Source organism: Oreochromis aureus, linkage group 13, assembly GCF_013358895.1.
Source record: "Oreochromis aureus strain Israel breed Guangdong linkage group 13, ZZ_aureus, whole genome shotgun sequence".
In the NCBI taxonomy this organism is placed as follows: domain Eukaryota; kingdom Metazoa; phylum Chordata; class Actinopteri; order Cichliformes; family Cichlidae; genus Oreochromis; species Oreochromis aureus.
Window position 1 is genome coordinate 10,595,549 of NC_052954.1, and position 25,478 is coordinate 10,621,026.

Sequence of the window (25,478 nt, forward strand, 5' to 3'; positions counted from 1 at the left end):
AATTGTCAGTATGATGACACAAAAACGAAATCATTGTATTTATTAGCTTGTACCTGCCTGAAGTTATCCTGAGATATTTTGCATCGTCCCCAGGTGACCCACTTAGCCACTGATCCCAACTCTTCACTGTGATAACATCTGAATGACCATTTGTTCAGGACTGTTTGCTTTGTTGCTGAATGCTAAAATGTTTTCCAATGACTTTTAATGCATTTGGCTGATCTGAGCCTTGACCTTGTTGCTCCCCTCAGCGTTGAAATCATCAGTAAACGCTAGTGAGGCCGTTTCGCCAAGTACTATGCGTGCCCAAGCCAAAACAGAATGTTTAAAGGATGAACTTTTGATTAAAATTAATGATTCATTATATAATATTTAACTCCTGCTGTCTTTTTGATAAAGGTTAATTTTTGTTTTACTCGTCAATTTATCTTATTATAAGACAAATAAACAGAACTGACAACCCAAGACATAAAATCTCTGAGATATTCTTATTATTTTAGTCTCGATAGAAACTGCAAGGCAGACACTACCACTAGCACTATAGAAATAGCTGGTCAGAAAACATCATATTTGTATTCTACATGAAATAAACAATAGTGTGGTCTTATTGAGCAAGTGCTAGAGGAGACTTATACACTCATGTCTGTGTGGTTAATATAAGGCTACAGCCAGTTGCTGGTTAACTGTGCATAAACACTGGGACTAGGAAAGACAGCTTGCTTGGCTGGCCTTTCAGCAGGCATGCTCACTAATATATTTCTTGAAGCAGCGACTTCTTTCAGTCTTGTTCTTCCAGTGACCTTGCCAGGCAGCTAAAGCATTGGAGTCATTATGCTGAGCCAAGAAGTGTATTCCAGACCCACATAAAACAACAACTTGACATTTTTACATGTGTTTTTAATAGATTAACAATCTCTTAAACTATAAGGTGATAATTTGCGAGCTACAGAGCCTGACTAATCTTGCATAAAGTAAACAAACACTGGCTGTGAGGAATCAGGCTGCAGGAATGTCATCTCCACTCAGTCCTTCCCTGTTCAAATCCTGCTGAAACATCTTTGTGCCCACACTACATGCCATCTATTAGCAGCACCGGGAGAAGGAAGGGAATAGACAAACGTGCTTACATAGACACCCATGCCACACTGCCTATCACAGTCTCCAGATGTTGTGTCAGCATGTGATCATAGTCACTGTGGTCACAGTCAGTATAATTGCAAAAACTAAATGTGTTTCTGCACCTGCAGAAGGAATGCCCCAGACCCAGTTAAATGCTTTCCAGACATCATTAAACTTGAGTCTTCATTAGATATCAGATGCACTGCAGAGTTTTGGGTTTTTTATAATAGCTTGTCATTCCTGATTATGAAAAACTACCAAGTAGTTTGAAAACAGTCTATGGTTTAAAGCAAAGAGTGCAAATAAAGGATATTATTGCATATATAGGAAAATGAAATTGGGGTATTTGCATATGCACAATAGGCATGATGCCAGTCCACTTTGTAAATTAAGCTGAGGTGGAATATTAAAGGCTTTAGAACTTAAACTTGTTTACATCCTTAGAAGATGCAAATGATTCAAAGTGATGACTCAGTTGTCTTAGTTTGATATTTTGTGTATGAATTTATTTCAGTGCAAAAAAAAAAAGGCCAACATTTCTTGTATTTGCTCAAAAAATGTTTTTTAGCTGCATAAGCAAACGTCAGAAAATAACTTTTAAAAGTGTAATATCAGTATGAACAAATGTTTTTAAAAAAAAGTTTGAGTTTGTGGGAGTGTCGAATGTCACTTGCGGTATTTAATCAGGTAAAGTTTAGGGACGGATCGAGCTGTTGTGCCGTTTTCAGCAGCAGATGAAACTGCGATGTTCTCGGGCTGTGAGCTGAATGACACAGGGTTTGATGTGTTGCCTCTTTCCACACCTACTGCAGTGACAGGGAACACACAGGGGTGTCACACTGACACATCGTGTCTCTGATACTGCTGGAGGCTAGATGCTGCTATGATAAGTAACTCTGGCTTGTGACCTTTCTTCCTCTCTGCATCAGCCTGGCTCGTATGTCTTACTCCCTGCTCTCTGTTTCCGTTTGTTCTGCTTAGGCACGAGCAACGGGTCTGTGCTGGTCTACAACCTAACGAGTGGACTTCTCCACAAAGAACTCAGCGTTCACTCGTGTGAAGTCAGGTAAGACTGTTGTTTCTGTTATTGTGTACAAAAAGATTTTTTTTTTTTTTTTTTTACAGGTCAACAGTTCAGTCGCAGTAATGAGCAAGTATATGAACTCAAGGCAGTCTTTAGCTGAAAAATGACATGTTAGACAAATCCCAGGAGCCAATCAGCTTGAGGTGGATTCAGGCAATTCACTGTCACACAATTAATGTGCTGTGTCAACACATGTTTGTTTACAAGAAATAATTCCCTATTTGGTTTATATTTTTTTCAAGTATTTATTAAAGTGAGGTGGTTTAGCTAAGTACAATAATCAATCTTGAAAAAAATGAAAAGTGATGTATTGGTTTCCCACTGCCTTTTACAGTAATTTACTTATTTGAGGGAGAAACTCAACACCAGTATTCAGACATGTTGTGGCACCCTTAGCTCTGAACACACACCAGTCCCTGAAGTCTAAGCGGCTAATTAATTAGGCTGTCAATCACAGATCAAAGGGGCAGTTCAGGAAAGAGCAGTAATCTAAATTAGGAAGCTTCTTCCCTCTGTTATTAAAAATGCATTTTAATCAGGAAAGTGATCATTAAAAACAGGAGCAATAAGAAGCTGTTGACATTTCTGCTAATTGGGACCCAAACACTACAAACACAATAAAAAGCTGGAATAAAACAGTAAAAAGTTTTTTTTTGTTTTTTGTTTGGGTTTTTTTTTTTTGTTTTTTGTTGTTGCATTTTTCCTTGGTGTCAGTGGCATAGCGGTTATTTCATTTGTCTTACATGTGAAAGATCCTCAGTTCAATTCACAAACCCCGCCTCAGGGGGAGGGTCACAAGCTAGTGGACTTCTAATACCTGTCCCAAGCCTGGATAAATGGGAGGGTTGCGTCAGGAAGGTCATCCGGTGTATAATCTGTGCCAGATCAAACGTGTGGATCCATCCACTCTTGCGACCTCTTGGGAAATAAGGGAGCTGCTGAAAAGACCTCGTCCTTCTGTTTTGTTGTTGTTGTTGGTGTAACAGAGAAGTCCAGGGAGGGAGAAAGCAGTGCATTGTCTGTAAGACTGGTTACACATTAGGCAGAACGCTTGCTGGGCTGAATCCACATCACATATCATTTTACATATTTATAAGGGCACCATTCAGTCATGTCGAATTCATATCAAGTAAGTGTTCAGGCTGTTTATTCTAATTAGGAGACAGATTGGGGTGATGTTCTTGACTAAAATCTGACTTTGTTTCAGTGCAGTTTTCCTATTCTTTTAACTCATTTGTCCTGATGTGCTTCTTCAGATGTGGTTAGCGATACATGCTGTATTTTCAAATGTACAAGATGTGATCAAAACTGTCTTTGAATTGGTCTATAAAAATCAAAAACCATACCCGATTTAAATTTAGCCAGTCCTCTGTGCCTGTGTTTTCAACACAGTGGCTTTTTTTAATGTTTACACCACTCAGTGGAAGTCCCATTCTGTCCTCTGACACTTTTACCTCTGCGATGCACTTTGGATCTCCTCCAGTGTGCCACTGAACCTGAAATCTGAGCGGACCAAGCGGTGAGCAAATGTGCTGGCGCGGCCAAAAAACTTTTCATTGTACTGCGTGCCAGCACACGATCGTACAAGTCACAGTTCAGGTGATTTTTTACTGAATGTTTTCCGCCTGGTTGCCTCAGAATGTAAAACAGAGTTCATTGTTAGTCACACAGTGAAGGACGAATTCATGATGCATACATTTATGAATATTGACAAGATGACGAGCACGGTCCTGGTCCCATTCCTAACCTGCTGCGCTTGGTAACTCCGGGCTCTTCAGCAAAAAAACAACATGAAGAGGATCAAACGCACAAATATCAACTTAGTTTAAAGGAGAATTTGATGTTAAAGACCGGAGTTAAAGAGATGCCCAAGCGTGAGTGGTCATAACGGGACTTCCAAGGAGCTAAAAAAAAAAGCCACACTGGAAAAAAGGCCCCATCTTTATTTACAGTCTTTGTGTAGAAAGCTGCCCCACAATGCAACCGCCAGACATCAGCACAGAGCCAACTGTGCTTCATTAGTTAGTATTCTGTAATGAGCAGCAAAACTATTTGACCAGGATTAATTAAGCACAAGATTGAATCAATTAATGCTGTTAAGAGATTGATTGGGAGCAAACACCATCCGTTCAAGCAGAGCCAGGGTTTCTTTAATGAGAGAAGTTGGTATCCACAAATACAAAACTTCAACAAAGTTTAATGAGCTGCGCAACACGAGCAGAACTTACTTGAAACGCCTTCTGTGTATGTAAGGATTAAAGGGAGAAATGAGGCAGTGGCTTTTTCTGCCTGGTTACTGGTGACTGTGAGTTTGCTCTTCAGCAGTGACACTCAGCATTCATGTCTCCACCCGCTTGTAATTTGTCTCCTTAAACACTTCTCTACGCTCTCAGCATACAATATGTATTCCGTTGACCTGTCCGCTGCTAAAACACGTGTTTGCTCGTATTAAACAGATCTCATCGATGTTTCCCCCTGTGCATTTTTTTTATCATATAAATAGATATTTTCTTCTCTCTTCATATACAGACACAGGTGGAACATAGTGCTGTGCTGTGATGTACAATCTTAGGTTTAAAGCTGTGTGTTTTATGAGTTTGGGAGAGGAGAGGTGCTTTATGTAGATGAGTCCAGCAGCCGTTGCCCTGCACAGCCATGCCGAAAGAAGCCCAGTTTCTTAGCATCTCATTTACATTTAGTGGGGAAATCGACTAATTAATCATGTGGCTATTTACCATCTCATTACTGTGGAGTTTGTGCTCCCTCCACTGGGCCATCTTCTTCGAAAAATATCCTAATCTCACACTCTCTAGCTTCATTTGCTGTGGATTTTTGCTCCTTCCCGATTTGTTTTGGGCTTTAACGAAACCCATCTACCTCACACCACGCTTGGATGTATTAATGGGAATGTTTTACAGCTAGGCTGCAACTGTTAGATGGCACTATTTTTTTTTTTTCTTTCAGTTTAACTAAAAATCTTGTGTGTGTATTGATTTATTTCACAGGGGGATAGAATGGGTGAGTCTTACCAGTTTCCTGTCTTTTGCCACTTCTGCACCCAACAACATGGGGCTGGTGCGAAATGAACTGCAGCATGTCGACCTGCCTACTGGTGAGAGACACGCACATATTATCATCTGTACCTGAGGGTACCAACCACAACTTTTATATTATCCTTTATTCTTGAGAGTTTTCTTTTGGCTTTCTGCATCCTTACCAACACAAAAAAAAGAGACTGGAGTCTCTGTCGCTCCGACTTTCTCTTTTATCTGTCTCTCTTTGTCTGTGTGGTTCTCAAAGAGACACTTCCATTTTCCCTCCAAGGAATACTTGCACACTATCCAAATTAAGGTCCAAACTAAACAGTGTTAGGGCACCACCTAAGGAAGTTTAGCTCTGAAAGTGAGATCCATCATGATTTCTTACATGTCTATAGAATTATTGTGTTTCTGCCTCCCACAGGAGTGGAAATAGGAAATGCTGGATTTTCTGAGCTGAAAGAAAGCATGATTTCTCTGTAACCTCGGGTGATGAGGAAAAGTATGTTTAATGGCTTCAGTGGAACTTTAAAAAATACGTGTTGTTGTTACTTCTTTTTAAAATATTAGAAAATCAGACACAATTTTTAGATGCAAAGAACTGATGAGAACTTTCATCTTTTCCACAAGTCGTTTCTGCTTTGGTCAAATATTTCCAATTCCTCCAGGTTTTTTATGGCTGCAATAAAAAGAATTATGGTCACAATGGTGGTTCATTTACTGAGCCTTTGCCCTGTGTTCATTAGGACAATGGCAAGACTAGCACGACACTTTATTAACTGTCTTAAGCACCAGCATCGTCAAAGTTAATAGTCTGTGACATTACCTTTGGTTACAATACCACACACCATCCAACATACTTAATCGTTTTTTCGTTCAATTGTTCTTTACTACAAATTTAAAGACTGGTGACAAATTAAAGGAAAGGTGCTGGGTCACCTTGTGCTGCCAGAAATGCATCAATGTGTCTTAGTATTTTCCTACGTCTCTGGATTTAAAAGAGGTTTAAAGAGACGCAGAAAAAAGAAAAAAATCAGTGTGTTGGTGGACACCGTTGTGTAACATGTCAGTGTAACAATTCACAAAGACCACATTTATGTTGACCTCAAAGGCTGTAGCATATGGTTCACAATGACATGCTTGAAGAAACCAAATCAATCATGATAGAGTTTGAAACAAGGGTTTTTCCTTTAATTTGTCATCCACCTGTAGATGCTGGAGGTGCAGACAGGATCTTTAGCCTTCACTGCCCAGGTTTACATCTCTCTTGTGCAGTTTAGTCCATCATATTTTGGAAAATATGTTCTGTTTGTTTGTCTTACCAAGAATTAGATGGAAAAGATCAATGCCAATTTAATCTGTTTAGCCTAGCATGGTGCTAGGTTCACGAGGAAAACAGGGAAACAGCTCCCTAAGACCAATAAAATTTTAAAAACATACCGTTCAGTAACTCCACTGATCTTATTTACCGATTACAACCTAAACTTCTACAAAAGCTCAATGCACATGTTTTTCAGAGAACATTTTTAATAAAAAAATAATACAAATCTGCCGTTTTCTGATTTAACAAAATATTTTAAAATCTCAAAAGAGCTTCTGCTGACTTGAGACATTGATTTCATGACTTGAGTAATATGTGCTGGATTTTGCAGCGTTTCTCCAGGATCTAAAATGCATTCAAATCGACTTATAACATGATAGTATCTCCCTGTATTAAACCAAGCAGTCGGACCATTATTGCTCATGAAATCAAGCTTTCAAGTTAACTTAAACTCCCAAAAGAGGCTCTTATCTCATTAATTCTGAAAAACAGGGCAATATTTTTGTTTTTATTAGAAAGTTTTCTTTGAATTTCTGAGATAATGATGTGGTTGATTCAGAAAAACAGGACTATTTGTTTTGTTAACTGAATGCATTATGCTTCTGTGAATTTAGTATTTATGGGTTTCAAGTCTAAACAATATCCATACAGTATCTGAATTGCGTTTTTGTTCGTAGAATATTTCACATATTTTTTAATGTTTAAAAGAACAATTATACAGTGAAGCTTTTACGTTTACTCCTAAACTTTATGGTCTAGATTTTATAAGTCAGATTCACACAGATTTGTTTCTGTTACTCGAGGTTATTTGTGTTCATTTCAGTCAATCGGGGAAAGTGAACATGCGCAAAAGTGTGTTCTGTTCTTAAATGTTTTCCCTTCACCTATTAATCCACTTAAAGGGCAAGTCATGCATTTGTAGCATTTCCTGATAAAGTTGAAGACTCTAGGATGGGAAACCGTCTTCACGCTGTCAGTTGTGGCGGTACTTGGCTTCTGCAGCAGTGATAGCAGCTGCCCTAAATGGATATGCTGTTTTTCCTGTGAAAGGATTTTTCTAAGGTGCAGTAAAGATAAGTTGTGCACCCAGATTGAAATGCCTCGTGTACAATGTAAAAATTTATTGCATAAATGTTGATGATTACTTGTTACTTACACATCCATGATCATTTCAGGCATCAACCCTTTGACTTGTCTTTCCAAAAATAATCCAATCATGGAAGCGCTTCAGGTTCTGACAGTTTTTATGGTAATGAGAAGTCGAATGTAATTTCCCTTTGGTGTTTCTGTTACTGTGTTTGCTCCACCCTGGGTCGTAGTTGCGATGTGCTTTTGTAAATGCACATTTGACCTATGTGATTCTTCCTACTTTATATAAGGAAATAAAGGTGTAAATGGTGAGCAGTGCTTCATAAGCCTCTAATGCACCACAGCTCTCACCTGCCGTCATCAACACAGCTGTAGGTTAAACCTACAACAGGCACCTCTATCACTTGCACATTTCAAACAGGCCACCTTTCCTTAGTGCCCTTCGCGAAATCTGATAAGCACTTCCGTTGGCAAATGTGATGCAGTGCACCTGAAGGGCATTGTTGTTTTGCTCACAGGGCCACTTTGATGCTTTGCATAATGTCGAATTTCGTGACCGGGAAGTTGCGAGTGTTAAGCACGGATTAGAGCAGATGGTTAGAATAAGTTGTGTACAGCTTTCTCTCCTGGCTCTGACAAAAGAGATAAAACCAGGATGCACTGGCACTAAAAAGAAAACGAGATGGATCAGCCTTTTCTCAGGTATAAGGAAAGATACCATCTTCTGTCTTCAATTATCACCTCCTCTCCTTCAGCCTCTCACTTTCTCCCTTTCGGTGTGTGTTTGTTGTGCTTTCCAGGCAGATGCTTTGCATTCAGAGGCGAGCGCGGAAATGATGAGCCACCCATTGAGATGATTAAAGTGTCTCATCTCAAGTAAGTCACCAACTCTCCACAACACCAACAAAAGTAAACACAAATAAGAGCACACACTTGCTGATGTTTCTAGCTGAGATTCACATTTATAAGCACAGAGTGTATATTTCACATAAAGGTGTGAGTGGTCTTGTGGTTTTGCCATACTCGGATCAAATTGTAATAGAAATCTGTGAAAAGGGCTTTAAAGCTGAGAGTTGTCTTTAATTTGCTGTTTCATTTGTAATTATTCCCCAACCTTCATTTATTCATGTTGTGCAGCGTTTGGAAACTTAATTTTCTCTCTTTCATTGCCATATCTTTTGACGGGGCTGTGTTATTCAGTGGAAAAAAATAGAGCATTCATTTACAGTCATCACACATTTAAAAAAAAATGAAACTATAAACAAGGTTTTCATACAGCAGCTGTTTATTGCATACTCTGCTGCTCTCTGGGAGACAGTCATTTCATCTTTTTTCAAGGCCAACATCTTTTGTCAAGCCTTGTGTATACATTACGAATGGCATAAGGTAGATAATGTATTATAATGGAAGGTGACATCTAATTATTCAGCCCACACTGGGCGACTACTGACGGCGCATTTTTACTTTATTGCCAGTGGCAACAAGTTTCCCCTCCTCTCATGAAAGGAACAGGCTGCGGTGGAGGCAGTAAATGTAAGGGTCAGTACAGAAGCCATGGCCGCGAGAATGTTATATATGATATTACAAGCTGTAACACAAGAGGAGACAATTAATGTACTGCTAATGGCATTCTACAAGATTTTCTGCCATGCAGCACTAAGTAAACTGTTTCTTCTCCACGAACTGCTTTCAAAGCTCGAGTAACAAGCAGTAAACCCACATTTGTCTCAGTCTGAACTGACCAGTGCGTGATCTTATTGCACTCCTTTTAATCAGCCCTAGTCCTAGTTTATGAACCCTAGCAAGTTAGGGTCCAGATGGATGAATGACAAAACGTTTCTGCAACTGAAAACGCTACATCGAGATGAACAGAATCAACCCCTGTGTGCTAAAGTTTGTGGACATATAGGCCTGAGAATGAACCCAGAGTGATTAGACATCGCTTTTTTAATGAATATAGAAACACTCAAACCCGAAGCACTGACACGAGACAACCTCAGTAGTTAGTCTCAGTTTAATTTTGCTCAGATTTTGCTTCACCTATTGCGACCATTTTATAAGGCTTTAGACTTACTGTTGGCTGATGACATGCAATTGCAAAGAGAGAGAGAAATTAAAGAAACTTAATGGTGGGCCGACCTATGCTGCAGCGCTCACATGAACCAAAACAGGAAAAAAGTTGCAGGGACAGAAAAGGTGGAGATCTTTTGCATGGACATAGTAAACCTGTTCCAGACGGCAGTGTTGATAGAACTAAAGTTATTTGTAAAGCGCTGCAAAGTTGAGTTTACTTGTCACCGGAGTACTTCAAGTCTGAAGTATCACTTAAATGCATTACACGCTATTGATGCCCAAATCACCCACCCAAACAAACAGTGGCGGGAGGCTTCGGTAGACTTGTGGGAGAAGAATAGCTAAACAAAAGCAGGACAAGCAACAACAAACGCCATAGCGAAGTGGTTAGCAACAAACTGCAGGCCGATTAGTGTTGTTGAAGATGTCAGACTGAAGAACGTTCTTAGAATCGCACCAAATAATTTTGTTATTTTTCTTCAATAATCAATCATTCATTAGAAAAGATTCTGAAAATGTTGACTGTCCTCTTTCAGTTGCACTCACAATGTGTGTCTGTTTGTTGTGGTTCTCTTGTTTTTTTGGCCTCTGAAACTGAGTTCACTCTAAAAGATCATCTGTGGCTGCTCCTACCACGTTTTGGTTTTTGAGGGATTTTCTGCAATATTAGTTTAAAAATGTATTTTATTTTATTTCCACGGTTGCTTCTATTACTCCAAAGCTGCACAGCGTCACTTTAAAAAGCAGCTAAGCTGTTTGTTACTGAGGTGATTATAATAGGGAGGAGAAAAAAGTACAATTACTGGGAGACTCATCACATCTTACAGGAGGCCACAAAGCACAATCTTATAATAATTATAACTTACTGTTTGTATTTACAGTGACAGAAGACAATTTTTTTTCACACACTTAAGTTCCTGTACAGCAGCTGAAGGTTAAATATTGGCTTTTGTGTAATTGCACAGTAGAACAACAGCTTGTTAGCTCGGTCACAGGTTTGGACAGTGATTATTTTGTGGATTTAGTCTGATAAACATCAGGTCACACGTCAGAATGTCTAATCTGTTGTACACTGTAAACAGTGGTGTAACTAAGCTAGAAGATAATATGGAGAGTTGAATAGAAAGGAGGAGTTGTTGAAACAGCAAACTGTGTTGAATTTAAATTCTTGTGCAGAGGTAGAATCATATATCAGTGTTAAAACTTTGACCATTTTATTTTTACCATATAAACACAAAAAGTCTTAGACCCCATAATAAAAAAAACAACTCATGTTTTCATCATTACTTTAGCCATACATTGCTAACGTCTTACTTTATGCTACACAACAACAAGCCTTATATTGGTTGTTCAGAATGTATGTTTTGTGTTTTTCCTCCTCAGGCAGTACCTGGTGGTCGTGTTCAGAGACAAACCCTTGGAGCTGTGGGACATCCGGACTGGGACTCTTCTCCGGGAGATGGCTAAGAACTTCCCCACTGTTACTGCACTGGTACAAACACATTTACACACTAATAAAAATGTGGTTTTGTACCAAGTAAAGAACAGAGTCCAGGCAGGAGAGAGGCGAGTGTCAGGAATGATTTTTGACAGAAGGACAGCAGCAAGAGTGAAAGGAAAGCTTTACAAGATGGTAGTGAGACCTGCTATGATATATGAATTGGAGACAGTGGCACTGACAAAAAGACAGGAGGTGGTAGTGGCAGATTTAAAGATGCAAAGATTTTCATTGGGCGTGACCAGAACTGACAGGGTTAGGAATGAGTATACCTGAGGGACACATCAGTTTGAGCAGTTGGGAGACGAAGTCAGAAGAGGGAAGGCTGAGAGGGTTTGGACATGTATAGAGAAGAGAGAGTGGATGTATTGAATGAAAGTTGTTGAACATGGAGCTGCCAGGGAGGAGAGAAAGTGGAAGACGATAGAAAACATTCATGGATGTAGTAAAGAAGGACATACAGAGGGTTGGTGTGACAGAGGAGGATGGTGGGCATAGGGTGAGGCTGATGATCTGCTGAGGTGAGCATCCGAAAGAAGACGACCAATCAACCACAACACTAAGAGAACAACAGATCATCAACATGCTGGAATGTAGCATTTCTGTTGTATTTTAAATGTTCATTAACTCCACACTTTATATTTTAACTTGTGTTACAAAGTGTTGCAAATACGCATTGTTGACTCTTTCCTGTGTTAATAGTCTCATACTTTTTGGCCCATCCTCGCCTTGTGTTTGCATGGGTCATTTGAAAGATTAGTCTGGAAAATTTCCCCAAGCTCAGCAAACAGCAGTGGCTTCATTAGGCCAGAGAAATGCTCATAAAACAAGAGTTATGCTGGACAAACTTTACAGTGAGGCCGTAAAAATCGTCCACAGTGTGAATAAAAACGGCAGTAACCTTAATAATACATGCAGGCCTCCCCTAGCACCGTTTTGCTGTCTCATTTCCATATTGATTACAACCTCGAGTCACCCAGACTTGTAGCCACAGTGCACCAGAAAGTAGACAAGAGGGCTGAGGAAAACAAATCTCCTGCCTCCCGTAGTTTCATTTATGTGAGTGTGCAGATCTCCCTTCTCTCAGTCTGTCTTTGTCTGCGAGTCAGGCTGCAATTGTTTGCTATTGTGTCCGCTAATGTGTTGTACGGATGGCTTTGTTACAAAAACCACAATCCCCTGGTTATGTCAACAGGAATGGTCCCCATCCCACAACCTGAAGAGTCTAAAGAAGAAGCAGATGGCTGCGAGGGAGGCCATGGCTCGGCAGACTGTGTCAGATGCCGAGCAGAGTAGCGTTGAATCCTCAGTAATCAGGTGAGTGCTGTGGAGCTCCAGAATCTTGGAAGCCTTTTGACTGACATTTATGAAATCCAGCATTAAATCCATCTGGCTGAGATCGTATTTACTTTTTATGGTCCCAATGTTAGAAGTTAAGAGAACAGACAGTCCAGAACAAATTCCTTAGTCCTTAATATGTTTCATTAAGAAAAGATTGTAATAAAGAATAAATTATTCAACCACATGTCATGTAGCACTCATGTGTAACAACCCATATATATATGTGCATATATGTGTCTAGTTTTTCATATTAGTTCAGCTTCTCGACAGTCTTTCTTCACCCCCTCTGGCATCTGCAGAGGTGCCTCCTGCGGTACAACCACCCCTGTTGGGGAATCACTAGACTCACCATAATTGTAAAGCCCTGTCAAAGTGCGGAGCAGAATAGCAAGATGTCCAACCAAAAAATTTCACACGAGAAAGTGTGAATAAAGACGAGCGCTTAGGTGGGAGAATAGTCAGTATCGTTTTTTTGTCTTCTTCTCCCTACAGTCTCCTGCAGGATGCTGAGAGCAAGTCGGAGACAAGCCAGGCTATCTCAGCCAGGGAGCATTTTGTATTCACTGACACAGATGGACAAGTGTACCACATCACCGTAGAGGGCAACACAGTCAAAGATGGTGCAAGAATTCCACCTGATGTGAGTCCCGAGACCGTGTCTTTCTTTTTTTTCCCTTCCCTCTTCGTCTCTTCTTACCTTATAAGTTCTTGTACTGCTTCAAGGTCGTCCACACCGATCCTTGCACAAAGCTATTTGTCCCCGCTTCATATCGACCTCTTTTCATTTTGTTAATATCATGGTAATCCTTTTTGTACATACAGATCAAAATCAGGTTTTTCCTTTACATCAGTCTGTCTCTTATCATTGCTTTTCCTTCTGACTTTGTCCTTTCTCTCTCTTTTTGTGTTTTTGTTGCTGTAATAAGTTGTGAGGAAAAACGTTGAAAATTTAGTTTAAACATTTGCATTTTCAAGATACTGGTGACAATAAAGAGGTGACATTTCATTGTGCCTTCTTTTCTTTAAATAGTGTATTTGCAAAATAAAACACTCTGTCACCTAACCATCTGGGCAAATTTGGGGCCAGATTTGCAATACCATCAGAGGTTAGGATAGCCTAAGAGGAGCTTACTATGCACTCACTTCCTCTTGTCTGCCAATAAAATCAGTGAATATTGCTCCAACAACCTGCTGTGGCTGTGTCCACACGCCCATGTTGTTGGCCATCCTTTGATTGCTGATAATTTAACAGTAGTTTCCCCCTGAAACCAGAAAAGAGCTCATTTCAGGACGTTTTTGACAGTGTAACTACTGATCAGCAACCTTCCACCATCTGTTTATCTATTTACTCTCTGTTTCATAACACACATTGTTTTTTTTGTTTTTTTACTGTATGCAAGCAGTGGGGGAACTCCAGGCCACAAGGGCCGGTGTCCTGCAGGTTTTAGAGATCACCCAGGTCAACACACCTGAATCAAATGATTAGTTCATTACCAGGCCTCTGGAGAACTTCAAGACACATTGATGACATAATTTAGCCATTTAAATCAGCTGTCTTGGATCAAGGACACATCTAAAACCTGCAGGACACCTGCCCTTGAGGCCTGGAGTTCCCCCACCTCTAGTCTGTGCCATATCCATCACTTCCAGTCACTTTGTTAGCCAAAGGCTAATAAGTTCTCTTTTTTCTTTTCATGTTCTTTATCTACTTTTGGGTCTCTTATGTTTAAAGGCTAAATATCTCCTTGGTGTTATGTGTTTTACTTTATATCTGCACTGTCTTGTCACTTTACTCAAAAGAAGCTCTGCTTTCCGGTTGTTAGGCAGTGTCTCCCCAATTTTCCCCTCGATAAAGTAAATGCCACCACTCCCTCTTTAAAATCCTGTGTCCTTCAGCTTATTTGTGAGAACTTGTGCAGGGGATGATATAGATTTTGGCTCCCCAACAAAATGTTGCCAACCTAATGTCTCTTTCAGTCATAAACTAAATGTAATCAAGGTAAAGGTTTCAAAGATAAATTGTACAGCGCTATGTTTTTTGCCAGTTTTCTCTCTCTCTTTTTTTTTTTTTTTTCCTGGGAACCAAACGGCCAGCTGAATGTCTGCGAATTTGACGGTGTCATCAGTTTGTCCCAGATAGCGTTTAGCAAATGTTCACCTCACTGATAGGGAGCAATGAGTCAGGCTTCAGGAAAAAGAAAGCGTGTGTGTATTTATATGTAAAGCAAGTACATGTTAACCTAGCTATTAATCCGCTCTGACAGCAAAGTGTCCTCCCGTGTAAAACGAAACGAGCTATTACTGAAGACAGGATTTCTTTTCACCCGGGTGAATCCAGGATGCACTGGTAACATCATGACAGTAGGATGGTTCGATTACCTTACAAGCTGACATGTCACCACTAACAAAGAATGCTTCTGATTGTTAATTAAGAAAGTTTCAGTTACCTAAGCCTCCCTTTCTTTTGGAGGACTTTGACTTTCTTGGACTCATTACCTTGTTCAAACTTGCAGTTGCTTAGAGCTTAGTCATGCTGTAGTGTAGCACCTGCTGCTGTCGGGTGTTGATTGCCCACATCTTTGTCATCGCTGAAGATGGCACAATCTCATATCTTTTCATTATCATTTAATATACTATTTAACTGAGTAACATTTATCTCACTTCGTGTAGCATTTCTAAAGGGAAACCTGTGGAATATATTCGTTTCCTTTGTGAACCGGTGGATTGTTTGCGTATTCAGTGCTTTGCTTTCCACCACGTAGACAGATACCAGCGGTTTACCTGGGGATTTTAAAGCCTTAGTTTTGTGACGGCTTCAGATTTATTTCTCAAAGATTTGCATACCCCAAAGGTTTTACAGTCTTTTCGGGATGATAGAAGATCTTCATATCTCTGTCAGGGAACTGAGCCAAACTCTTCTAAAAAGTTTTGGGCTATCACACACTGAGGATGAGCTGACACGTAACATCTTAACATTGGCACTCTGCTTCGCAGCATAGTGGCCTTATTCAAAACTCAGATGCTGTGCTTGTTTACCACTCAGCTGCCACACATATATCAATTTATTGTCTTGTTTTCTTCATGTCCCGACATTAAATGCCTGGCAGCGAGATGTTTTATTGCAGAGGGAAAAGGGATGGCTTTTATGCTGTTTGAATTGCGCGTTTTTGTTTTTTTAACTACGCAATGGTTGGCTGCATTAAAGACGTGACTTGTGAACATAATAACCTAATTCCTTTTGATGTCTATCTCCAGTTATATGATGGGTAATCATAAACTTCAGACTGCATGTCTGAAGGATCATGGACTCGACTGCAATTTATCTCAATACTCAGAGGACACAGCTACAGCGACTCACTTGTGAGGCTAGCACTTTTTCATCTTTGCTTTAACACCTTTTTCTCTCTTCCTGTGTTGCAGGGGAGCATGGGCAGTATAGCCTGTATTGCCTGGAAAGGTGACACCCTGGTGCTTGGGGATGTGGACGGCAATCTCAACTTCTGGGATCTCAAGGCTCGTTTGTCGAGGTAATAGCTAGACTGAAAAACGTTATGAAAGCTCTAGTTTTGCTTTCTGATGCTTTGTTAAAGAAACTGTTCATAGATTGTAAACATTATGAGCAAATCGATCAGTAAAGCCCATTTCAGAGGTTGTAGGTTTCATGTTTGAAATCACACATGGGTCACTTTTGACCTGGTCTGAATACATGGCACATAAAATGCATTATATGGCCTTTGATGCGCTCTCAGATTTTGCGCACAGTACATCATGTAGTGCACTTAGCCACACAGGCTCATTTTCACGAGCGTGTTTGAATGAACCTGTGAGTGATGAAGCTGGAAAGTCAAATCCACAAAGCAAATAAGGTCATTTTTTATTATTAATTGACATTTTTAGGGGGATACCAACACATCGTGGTTGGGTGAAGAAGATTCGCTTCGCCCCTGGGAAGGGTAACCAAAAGCTGCTGGTCATGTACACAGATGGAGCAGAGGTCTGGGACACCAAAGAGGTAAGACTCTATACAGTAACTCCACATGCTGGTAGTTGCGGATGAGATGCTATAAATTCCCAGCATGCATAACCTCACTGCACTGCGTAGCTCATAAGTTAAAAAAGCTACAGTCGTCTTCAGGTTCATAGCAGTGGTTTACGGGCTCACTGTGGCACACTTAATGGGTTTTCATAGAACGGCATTCACTGGGGCATGACAGTATTTCTATGGGGTGCATTAAACTAATGTCCTTTCTGAAGCTAACACTGTAATAATAATACAACTGCTGCAGTTCTGCTGTTGCGTTGACAAATGATTACAGTGTGTTGTATAGGTACACACATGCAATTCTTAAAAGCTTTCTCCTGACATGTAAAAACTCAAGCATAGCAGGATGGATGATTGTGGTTTCTGAAGGCGACGTGAATCCCTGCTTCATCTTTAGCTTTGTTTACCAAAGTCGTCAACATCCACAAGGTCCCCTCTGAGCAGTCTACTTTTCATCTTGCCCAAGATTCCTTCTGGCTTGTTTACATTTCAGTTTTTTATTTGATCTAATGTCATCGACTGCATTTTGTTATCTGTATCCATTCTACATTTTTTGTTGGCTTATCAAGCAATCAGTGTTAGATATTAACTGGCAGATTAAATGACACACGCGTCGATGATTTGGTTTATTATGAAGAGTGAGGTAGAGAGAAAATGGTCATCGTGGAGCTCTGTTTATGGTCCCCAGTTATAAAAGCCAGACAGCAGATGAGTCAAGCTGTAGAGGAAAACAAGAAAAAGCTTTAATGTAACAAATCATGAGAATTATTATTAGAAATCTAAAAGAGAATTTCAGCCCCTCCTTCCAATGAGCTAATCAGCAGCTGAAGCGGGAAACACATGAGCCATTTGGGATCTTGCGCTATCACATACAAATTCACAACAGTTCGGTTGTTAACAAAATAAACATGTAGTTACTGTACTTTTAGTTTTTCTTGTGTGCCCATAACATCATTCTGTTTCCTGTTTTACTTAATCAAAAAAAACTTTCCATATTGTGCCCTTACAAATAAAAGAAGCAATTAGATTAAAATTTGAAATCAATCACCTTGGATGTCCTTTCTCTGCAGGTTCAAATGGTCAGCAGCATGCGCATTGGTCGCAATGTGAACTACCGCATCTTAGACATCGACTGGTGCACATCAGACAAGGTTGTCCTGGCATCTGACGATGGCTGTATCCGAGTGTTGGAAATGGCCATGAAGTCTGCCAGCTACCGCATGGATGAACAAGACCTGACTGGTGAGCTAGGATCCTTATGCAGCGTAAAAGGACTGAAAAGAAAAGGTTTATGAAGATTTTTGAGGTTGATTTTTGTTAAGTGTCAACCAAAAATAGTTGCATATACCCCAATCAGGCATAACATTACCACTGATAGGTGAACTAAATAACACTGACTGGCCCTTCATCACAGCACCTGTTAGTGGGTGGGGTATATTAGAGAGCAAATAAGCCTTTTGTCCTCAAAATTGATGCGCTACAAGCTGGAAAACTGGGCAAGATGACTGGGTCGGAACGTCTCCTAAGCTGCAGCTTTTGTGAAGGCTGGCCCATGTGGTCCAACCCAACAGATTAGCTACTGTAGCTCAGTTTGCAGAAAAATGTAATTCTGGTTGTCTATAGCGCTGCATAGCCGCAGACCAATCGGAGTTCCCAAGGTGACCCCGGCCATCACCAAAAGCGCCAATAATAAGCGCGTGAGTAATAGACCACAGAGCAGTGGAAATAGGTGGCCTGTTTTATTTTTTAAATTTACATCATGTGGATGGCCAGATGTGTGTGCATCGCATACCTAGGGAACACCTGGCACCATGATACTATATGGGAAGAACCACAGCACAGTTTGGTCAAGGCTGTTTTGGCAGCAAAAGGTGGACTGACACAATATTAGGCAGGTGGTTGTTATGTCTAATCGGTGTAGCTGTGGATTAGAGCTCCTTTACCCAGTTACAGGTTGACATCTGTAGTCACTCAGTTTATGATGCTGATGAAACCACAGTCTAATATTGTATTCTTTCTTATCTGTGGTAAATATGCACAGATCCAGTGTGGTGCCCTTACCTGCTGCTGCCCCGAGCTGCCCTCACTCTAAAGGCTTTTCTTCTGCTGCAACCCTGGTCAGGAACCTTTACCATGGACGTCACGCAAGTGTAAGTCTCACCTCTGAACAAGTGTTCACTGTGAAATCGTCTCCTTTTCACATGCCTTTTTAGTCAGGCTAACTGATTTTGACCTGAGGATGATTTTAACTTTCACAAAGTGCTGCTGAGCTAAAGGAACTAGCAACAAGATTTGACGTTATGAATAGGTTTGGTTTGACGTGATCAGAAGCTTTACTCCTCATTTTCTTGTATGTAAGGGTGCAGATACATTTTAGTAAGAGAAAGCAACTTACTAAATAGAAGTTCATGAATTGACCTGAGGTGGTCTGCAAGATCAGTATGATCAGTATGAGTATCTGATGTTTGAATAAACTGTTTGAGCCGTGTAAAGATGGGTTTTACTGATGTGTTTTTAAAAATAAAAATGGAATATTGCTTCCTACCCTGAAAGCAGGCGGTTGTGAGCAAGTGAGCAGAGCAGCACATCAATTGTTGTCAGTAGTTTCAATTATTGATGTCCACACAGCGTCTGTCAGTGATCTGTGTGAACTGCTCTAGGTTAAATTGCATTTAAACATGTGTACTGTGTACTGCTCTATTTGAGGAGGAAGACCGATAAGCCATCTTCTGTTGAACTGTGCTACTTTTACAGTTGCAGACTGATCTCATCTCCCCACATACAGTATGTTCTACAAAAAACTAATGAATGAGTATGAGAAGGTTTTTAGCTCTGCTATCTCAAAACCAAACTTTCCCCTCATTAATTTATAACGTTGACCTATTTTCAGACTGATTCACTCTGAGGAGAAATAAAAATCATCTGATTGCGAGTCTTGGTTACAACTTAGTAATACTATCCATTTTTAATCTACTTTCACTTTGCATTGAAGGTTGATTTTTGTGTCTCAACCAAAATATAGTTTTAAGAACAGTTATAAAGTAGTTACGGAAAAGGATTAGGGCCACTGGGGAAAAAAAAAAGGGGGCACGTCTTTTTTTTTTTTCTTCCTTTCCAGAATTCTGAGAAAAAAGTCAGAATTCTGAGATTAAAGTCAGAATTCTGACTTTTTTCTCAGAATTCTGACACTTTTCTCAGAATTATTTTTTTCTCAGAATTCTGACTTTAATCTCAGAATTCTGAATTTTTTCTCAGAATTCTGACACTTTTCTCAGAATTCTGACTTTTTCATCAGAATTCTGATTTTTTTTTCTCAGAATTCTGGAAAAGAAAAAAACAAAAAAGACAAGCCCACTTTTGTTTTTGTTTTTTCCTCCAGTGGCCCTAATCCTCTTCCGTAGGTAGCTGTGTTTATAAAACTTTGTTAGAATTTTCACCCAGTTTGCAAAATGAGAACTGAAAATATAAATGTAGAAAATGTAATTAATTTTAGGTAAGATGTCTGCAAGATTAGGCTTCTTACTTTTCCATCTACCACTACAGCTTCTGTCAACCACCCAGACACTGTCTGTAAAAATCACCAGTATAAACAAGCTCAACGCGGGATTCAGCAGAGGCCGTCCAGAGGGACACTTTTTAAGCCAGATGTAGTTACAAACCCATTTAACTGAGCCCTGAGTATTTCACTGCTTCACAGCTCCCTTATCATAAGTAAGCAGCTATATTAGCAGTGTGTGTAAGGCAATACCCATCCTCAGCTTAAATGTTAGAATAGACTTCGCTTGACACCACAGATCGACTTCTCTTAAAAAGGAAGTGTTCAGATTTCCATTTAATATCAGGTCAGGTTCTATTTAAGGAAGATGTTAAAGGAGCCGTTTGACTTGCTTTGATCCTTCTGTTTCAGAGACTACAGTGAGAAAGATGAGATAAAAGGCCTAATCCAGGAGCAGCTCAACTCATTATCAAAGTGAGTTACTGCACTGTTGCTTTGTCCTCTAATGCCAAGTTCATGTGGTAACTCAATATTAATGTAATGGCACAGACACTAACAACCAAATAACAGTGTATGTGTATGGGGATGTATGTGTATGTATGTGATTCCAGTTTGTGTTCATGTAGGGTTGTTTTACAGTTAGAAACTGTAAGTCCTTCCTTAGTGCTTAGACAGCGGGCCCAGAGAGCATGTAGTCTGTGGGTTGACAGATAAGACGAAACTCCTGGAACAGCCACACTGGGCCTGCTGTGTTAGAGAAGTGTAATTGGCCCTGGCTGTGTTTTGATTGTCTGTCTCTGATTGGCCCCCCAGTGATATGAAGAGTGTGCTACAGGACCCGGAGCTCAGTCTTCTGCAGCGCTGCCTCCTGGTCTCACGGTGAGTTCGAGCTCTGTGTGAAGTTGCCAGTGTTTGTCTCTGCGCAGATTGTACCGTGTTCATGAGCGTTCGCTAGTACCCCGGGGCGGTTATTTTGTTAACATTCAGACAGTGTATCTATGTCAAAGACTCATAAAAGCCTTGGTTACAGAGTTCCAACAGAAGTATGAAAGTATAAGGGACAAGGAAAAAAATAGTTGTCTAATATAGAGAATAATACTAACTTAATGATATTCTCTAATAAAAATAATAATTCTGACTTTACATGAGTTGCACAGTGAATATTTGCTCTCGTTGTGCAAGAAAAGCACCTTGGGTTTTTTGGGGGGGATTTAATATTTTTCTATATCTATGTTCACGTTTTTTTTGTATGACAGACTAAACATTCTCAGGATGGAGGATACCAATCTTAAAAGATATTGCAGCCATCTTTTAGAGAGCTTATTTCAGCTACTCAGTGATGAAGAGGGCGACTTTCTATCTTTGAAATAACACACAGGAGTTCCTTTCATTTTTTCTTAATTTTAAAATTACAGGACAATCTGGGCAGCTACCAGTACTGTTTGTAATTTTACATATTTATCATGTAGTTTTAGTGATCGTGCCCACTTAAGATCAGAGAGTGGCCCATGATGACACATTTGACCAGATCATAGATTGTGTCTTCTTTCTAAACTCCTGCGTGATTTTTGGTGGTCTGTTTTGCATTGTTATCATGCTAGAATATTCTTCTCCTGCCCGATTTCTGCAGATGAAAAGTGATCTCATCAGCCAGTATTGTTCTCCATCATCTCCACAGTCATTCATGGTGCTCCCTTTAATTATCACCTCCCCGTTTCCTTCTCCACTCTTGAAGAGCTGTATTCTCTCACCTTGGTGCATCACTCTCAGGACTATGCATTCTCGGTTCACAGAGGTTTTTGCAGTGCTATTTGTGCTCTTGCCTCTTCATCTAATCCAACAAACCTGTCTTGGTCTCGTCTGACCAAATACGCTCAGTGTTCCGGCTTATCTTCATGTTTTCTAGAAAAGTCAAATAAATGCAGTCAGTTGCTAGAGAAACGTGAATTTCCATTGTGCCTAGTCTGAAACTCTTGTTTTTCAGCTCTAGATTGTGCAAGTAGCCATCTGTCATTTTAGCCAGACGGCCACTGCAGCTCTGTATCTCATTCAATACCTTCTGATTACTGCTGTAACTTTATTTCAACTGATTTTTTTGGCCCGTCTCCCCATCATCCTGTGTCCTTTTCCATCTTTTTTTTATAATCTCACAATCAAATTTCATTTTCCCTGTTTTTTTCTTTTCCTCATGGAGCCATGGTGCAGAGTCAATAGTCAGTCTGGTTTCAGTGATCACAGGTTTTCTAACTTGACTGTCAGTGATGTATTGGCTTGTGTTACATTGAATTTCTACCTTTGGAGCATGTTTTTTGTTTCCTTTCTCCTCCAAAAGCTGTTTTTTAAAGAAAGTTTTTCGCTTTTTTTATTGCTTTGAATAGTAGAGGAAATACTGTACTTGTCAACAGAGAAATGAGGCTGCTATTGAGAGCTTTGGTATCACTTGAGGAGGCTTATATTACACAAGGCTGGGCTCATTTTTCTACTATATTGTAAACTGATGTTTTAGCAGGGATTTCTGGTTATTTGTGGAGGAATATAATTAAAAAATGTAACTACTTAATTTAGAACAAATTGGAAAGATGAGCCAGAAGGTGTAAATTTATGAAGCAAAGCAAATTATTTTGTTTTTGAAACATTTAAATTAACTGCCAAAGAGCATATACTTGCTGTAACTGTAAAGTGCAGTTCTGAAGCACCACAAAAAGAAGTATGAGACTTGTGCTTGTGTCAGCAACTCATCTCATCTGTGCTTCAGCCTTCATTTCCCTCGAGCATCTGACAAATCTAGAGCAGCTAGTATGAAAAGAAAGGCAATATCATATCATCCCACCCCTGTTTGCATCCTGTTATTAATGCCATGATTTACAGGGAAAGTCTAAAAGACCATTTTTGTTCCTTGAAAACCCTGGCTACACTCTTAGTGAGAGCTCACGATTATGTCTCTACATCTGGCTGTCTCAAGTTTCCATGCCATTGTTAATGTCATAAGGTAACCTAGCAACAGCTATGTGTCTGTGCCGATATGTTAAAGGAGGCTGAGGAAAGTAAAGCAGGAGGAGGAGGAGGAGAGCTCACTTACAGACAAAGCGTAGGCTGGATGATGGAGGAACTGTGGTCATTAATGAGCAAACGAGTAGGGAAACCAGGTGCCATGATGATTCAGGCTGCAGAATCTGACTAGTCCAGAGACAAACACTGAACTCAGGTGATGCGTTTTTGTTTTTCTGTGGCAAACTGCAGGTTGTTCGGGGACGAGTCAGACCTTCACTTCTGGACGGTGGCATCCCACTACATCCAGTCATTTGCACAGGCTCGTCAGCTAACTGTGTCCGCCGCAGAGGGTCAGGCCCAAAGCGAGGGAGTCCAACCGTCGCCTCAGAGCCACCTGGACATCTGCCACGATGTCTTGTGTGAGAGCTCTTACTTCCAGGTCAGTATAATAAGAGAAGATGGAGAAAGTGTTTACCTGTGTTTGGTGCTGTCTCTTTGGTGAGCACAGAAAGTAAAGACAAATAAGTTTCAGCTAACATTGAAAAAACAAAAAATCCCCCCAGGAGTCATCCCAAAGACAGTCGATGTCCTCAAGTCAGACTATGCACAAACAAACACAGACGGGCTGTCCCTTATCGTCCACGGTGTCAATATCACCTCGGTCAAACACTGCATTCTGTTACTAATGACGCTGTGGATCTACTCTCGCCCACATTTTTAAGCCTTTAAGGTCAACTCCATGCCTACCTCTCCTCTGAGTGATTCAAGCCCTTATTGGATGCCCTCTTAAAAATGTCTCATTTGTTTGTGCAGTGCGATTGCGTAGCATCTTGCTGATGACATTCTTGCATCAGCATCCAAGGTCTTTATAAACATGACTCTTCTCTTTTCATCTTCAGTTTATCAGACTAGTTAGGCGTGTTTTTCAGGACACTGAGCAACATTTGTGTTGCGAAAAGTTTTCCATTCAAATGTGTTTCCATCGTTTTCCCATTTTGTGTCTGTGAACTGACTTAATTTCTAGTCTGCAAAAAAGAGACGGTTTGAAAGTGTAAGATAATTAAAAATTGGCTTACTGTGCATGTGGGGATAGCATTTTCTGGAATTTTTTTTTTTTTTTTGGCTGCTGTACCGTTTTTTTCCCCCCACTGTGCCAACCTCCATGTACCCGAGAAAGTAAAATAAGGAAAAAACCTTTTCCATTTTTGATAAAAGACGATTTAGCCAGTTGAAAATGGTGCCCCAAACCTTTCAGTTCAAGGTTTTAAGTAGCAACGAGCGAATGTACTGTCTAATTTCACTCAGTATAGTTCCAATTAAAAAGTCTTAACATCTTTTTCTAATGGATTATGCACCATTCCGTTTCTGTGAAAGTTGTGCTGCCTGCTAATGAGGGGCCATGCAGTGATCACAAAGTTAGGACTTTCAAAGAGCTACCAAGACCGTGTGCAGCAGCATTTGGCTCCTGTTGTCATAAAACGACTTCAGTGGCAGCAGCCTGCCTGTAATTACTAATATCCCGGACTCCAGTACAGAGCACACAGCTCTGAAGTTACTAAACTCATTTGGTATCTCCGCAAGGAAGTATACGCACAGCTATGAATTGCAGAAGAATTCATCAAAATAAAGCGAAGCCAAAAAAAGAAGCCTCTGTTGTAGATGCAGAAGCAATAAATGTGTGCACGTAGCCATTCTTATAAAGAAATCTACTATGCTGCTATCTCTCCCCAAAACTGATGACTCAGTCTTTTGTCCATCAGCTGCTGTTTTTATTTTTCTTGCCTATCTTTTGCTCATTGAACAGAGTGTAGTCAGTACATGCAATCACACAATCTCGATGCCTGCAGTGAGTATAGGGGATTGCGCCCACGCGAAACCAACCTGAAGAATTTCTTTTAACGGGCCTGTTGAGGCATGCATGGGACGCCCTGCCCTCCTTAAAGAATATATCAGATCCAATACCACCTTCACTGAACCCCAAGGTAGTGAGGACCTGAACGTCTATCCTTCCCCCAGGGAGACAATTTTTGACTGAGCCGGGGAAGCCAGGGAGACATCTTCACCAACGCATCAGTGATTTTTCTCCATGTCCTCCAGCTCCCTTTGTGTCAGTACAGTCAGTATTACACATCATTATGGGGATATAGCATCACGCCCCAAGACTCCCACAGAGCTGACATAGCCTTGAAACAGCAGCTGCAGTGATGACAGCTGCATCATTTTCCCACTGACAGGACTGTTTGAGTGACTTTCTGAGACATAGAGTGTAGGTAAAAATAAAAAAAAGGTCACAAAGTCATGTTTGGCGAACCTAAGAGAGCATGCTGTATGTCTTCCACAGAGATGACCCTTAAAGTCCCCAAGAAATGACCACATACTGATGGAT

At 40.3% G+C, this 25,478-nt stretch overlaps 1 protein-coding gene across 1 annotated transcript in view; it reads left to right on the forward strand.

Moving 5' to 3' along the window:
* Positions 1 to 25,478, forward strand: part of wdr11 (WD repeat domain 11) — a 57,884-nt gene that overhangs the window by 24,917 nt on the left and 7,489 nt on the right. Inside the window, exons 11-23 of the mRNA XM_031737566.2 lie at positions 2,101 to 2,185; positions 5,209 to 5,315; positions 8,452 to 8,527; positions 11,108 to 11,216; positions 12,418 to 12,539; positions 13,056 to 13,203; positions 15,984 to 16,090; positions 16,461 to 16,575; positions 17,676 to 17,847; positions 18,647 to 18,755; positions 20,513 to 20,575; positions 20,915 to 20,980; positions 23,342 to 23,531. Of these exons, the coding sequence (XP_031593426.1) occupies positions 2,101 to 2,185; positions 5,209 to 5,315; positions 8,452 to 8,527; positions 11,108 to 11,216; positions 12,418 to 12,539; positions 13,056 to 13,203; positions 15,984 to 16,090; positions 16,461 to 16,575; positions 17,676 to 17,847; positions 18,647 to 18,755; positions 20,513 to 20,575; positions 20,915 to 20,980; positions 23,342 to 23,531 (1,469 nt within the window). The remainder of the gene's footprint in view (positions 1 to 2,100; positions 2,186 to 5,208; positions 5,316 to 8,451; positions 8,528 to 11,107; positions 11,217 to 12,417; positions 12,540 to 13,055; positions 13,204 to 15,983; positions 16,091 to 16,460; positions 16,576 to 17,675; positions 17,848 to 18,646; positions 18,756 to 20,512; positions 20,576 to 20,914; positions 20,981 to 23,341; positions 23,532 to 25,478) is intronic.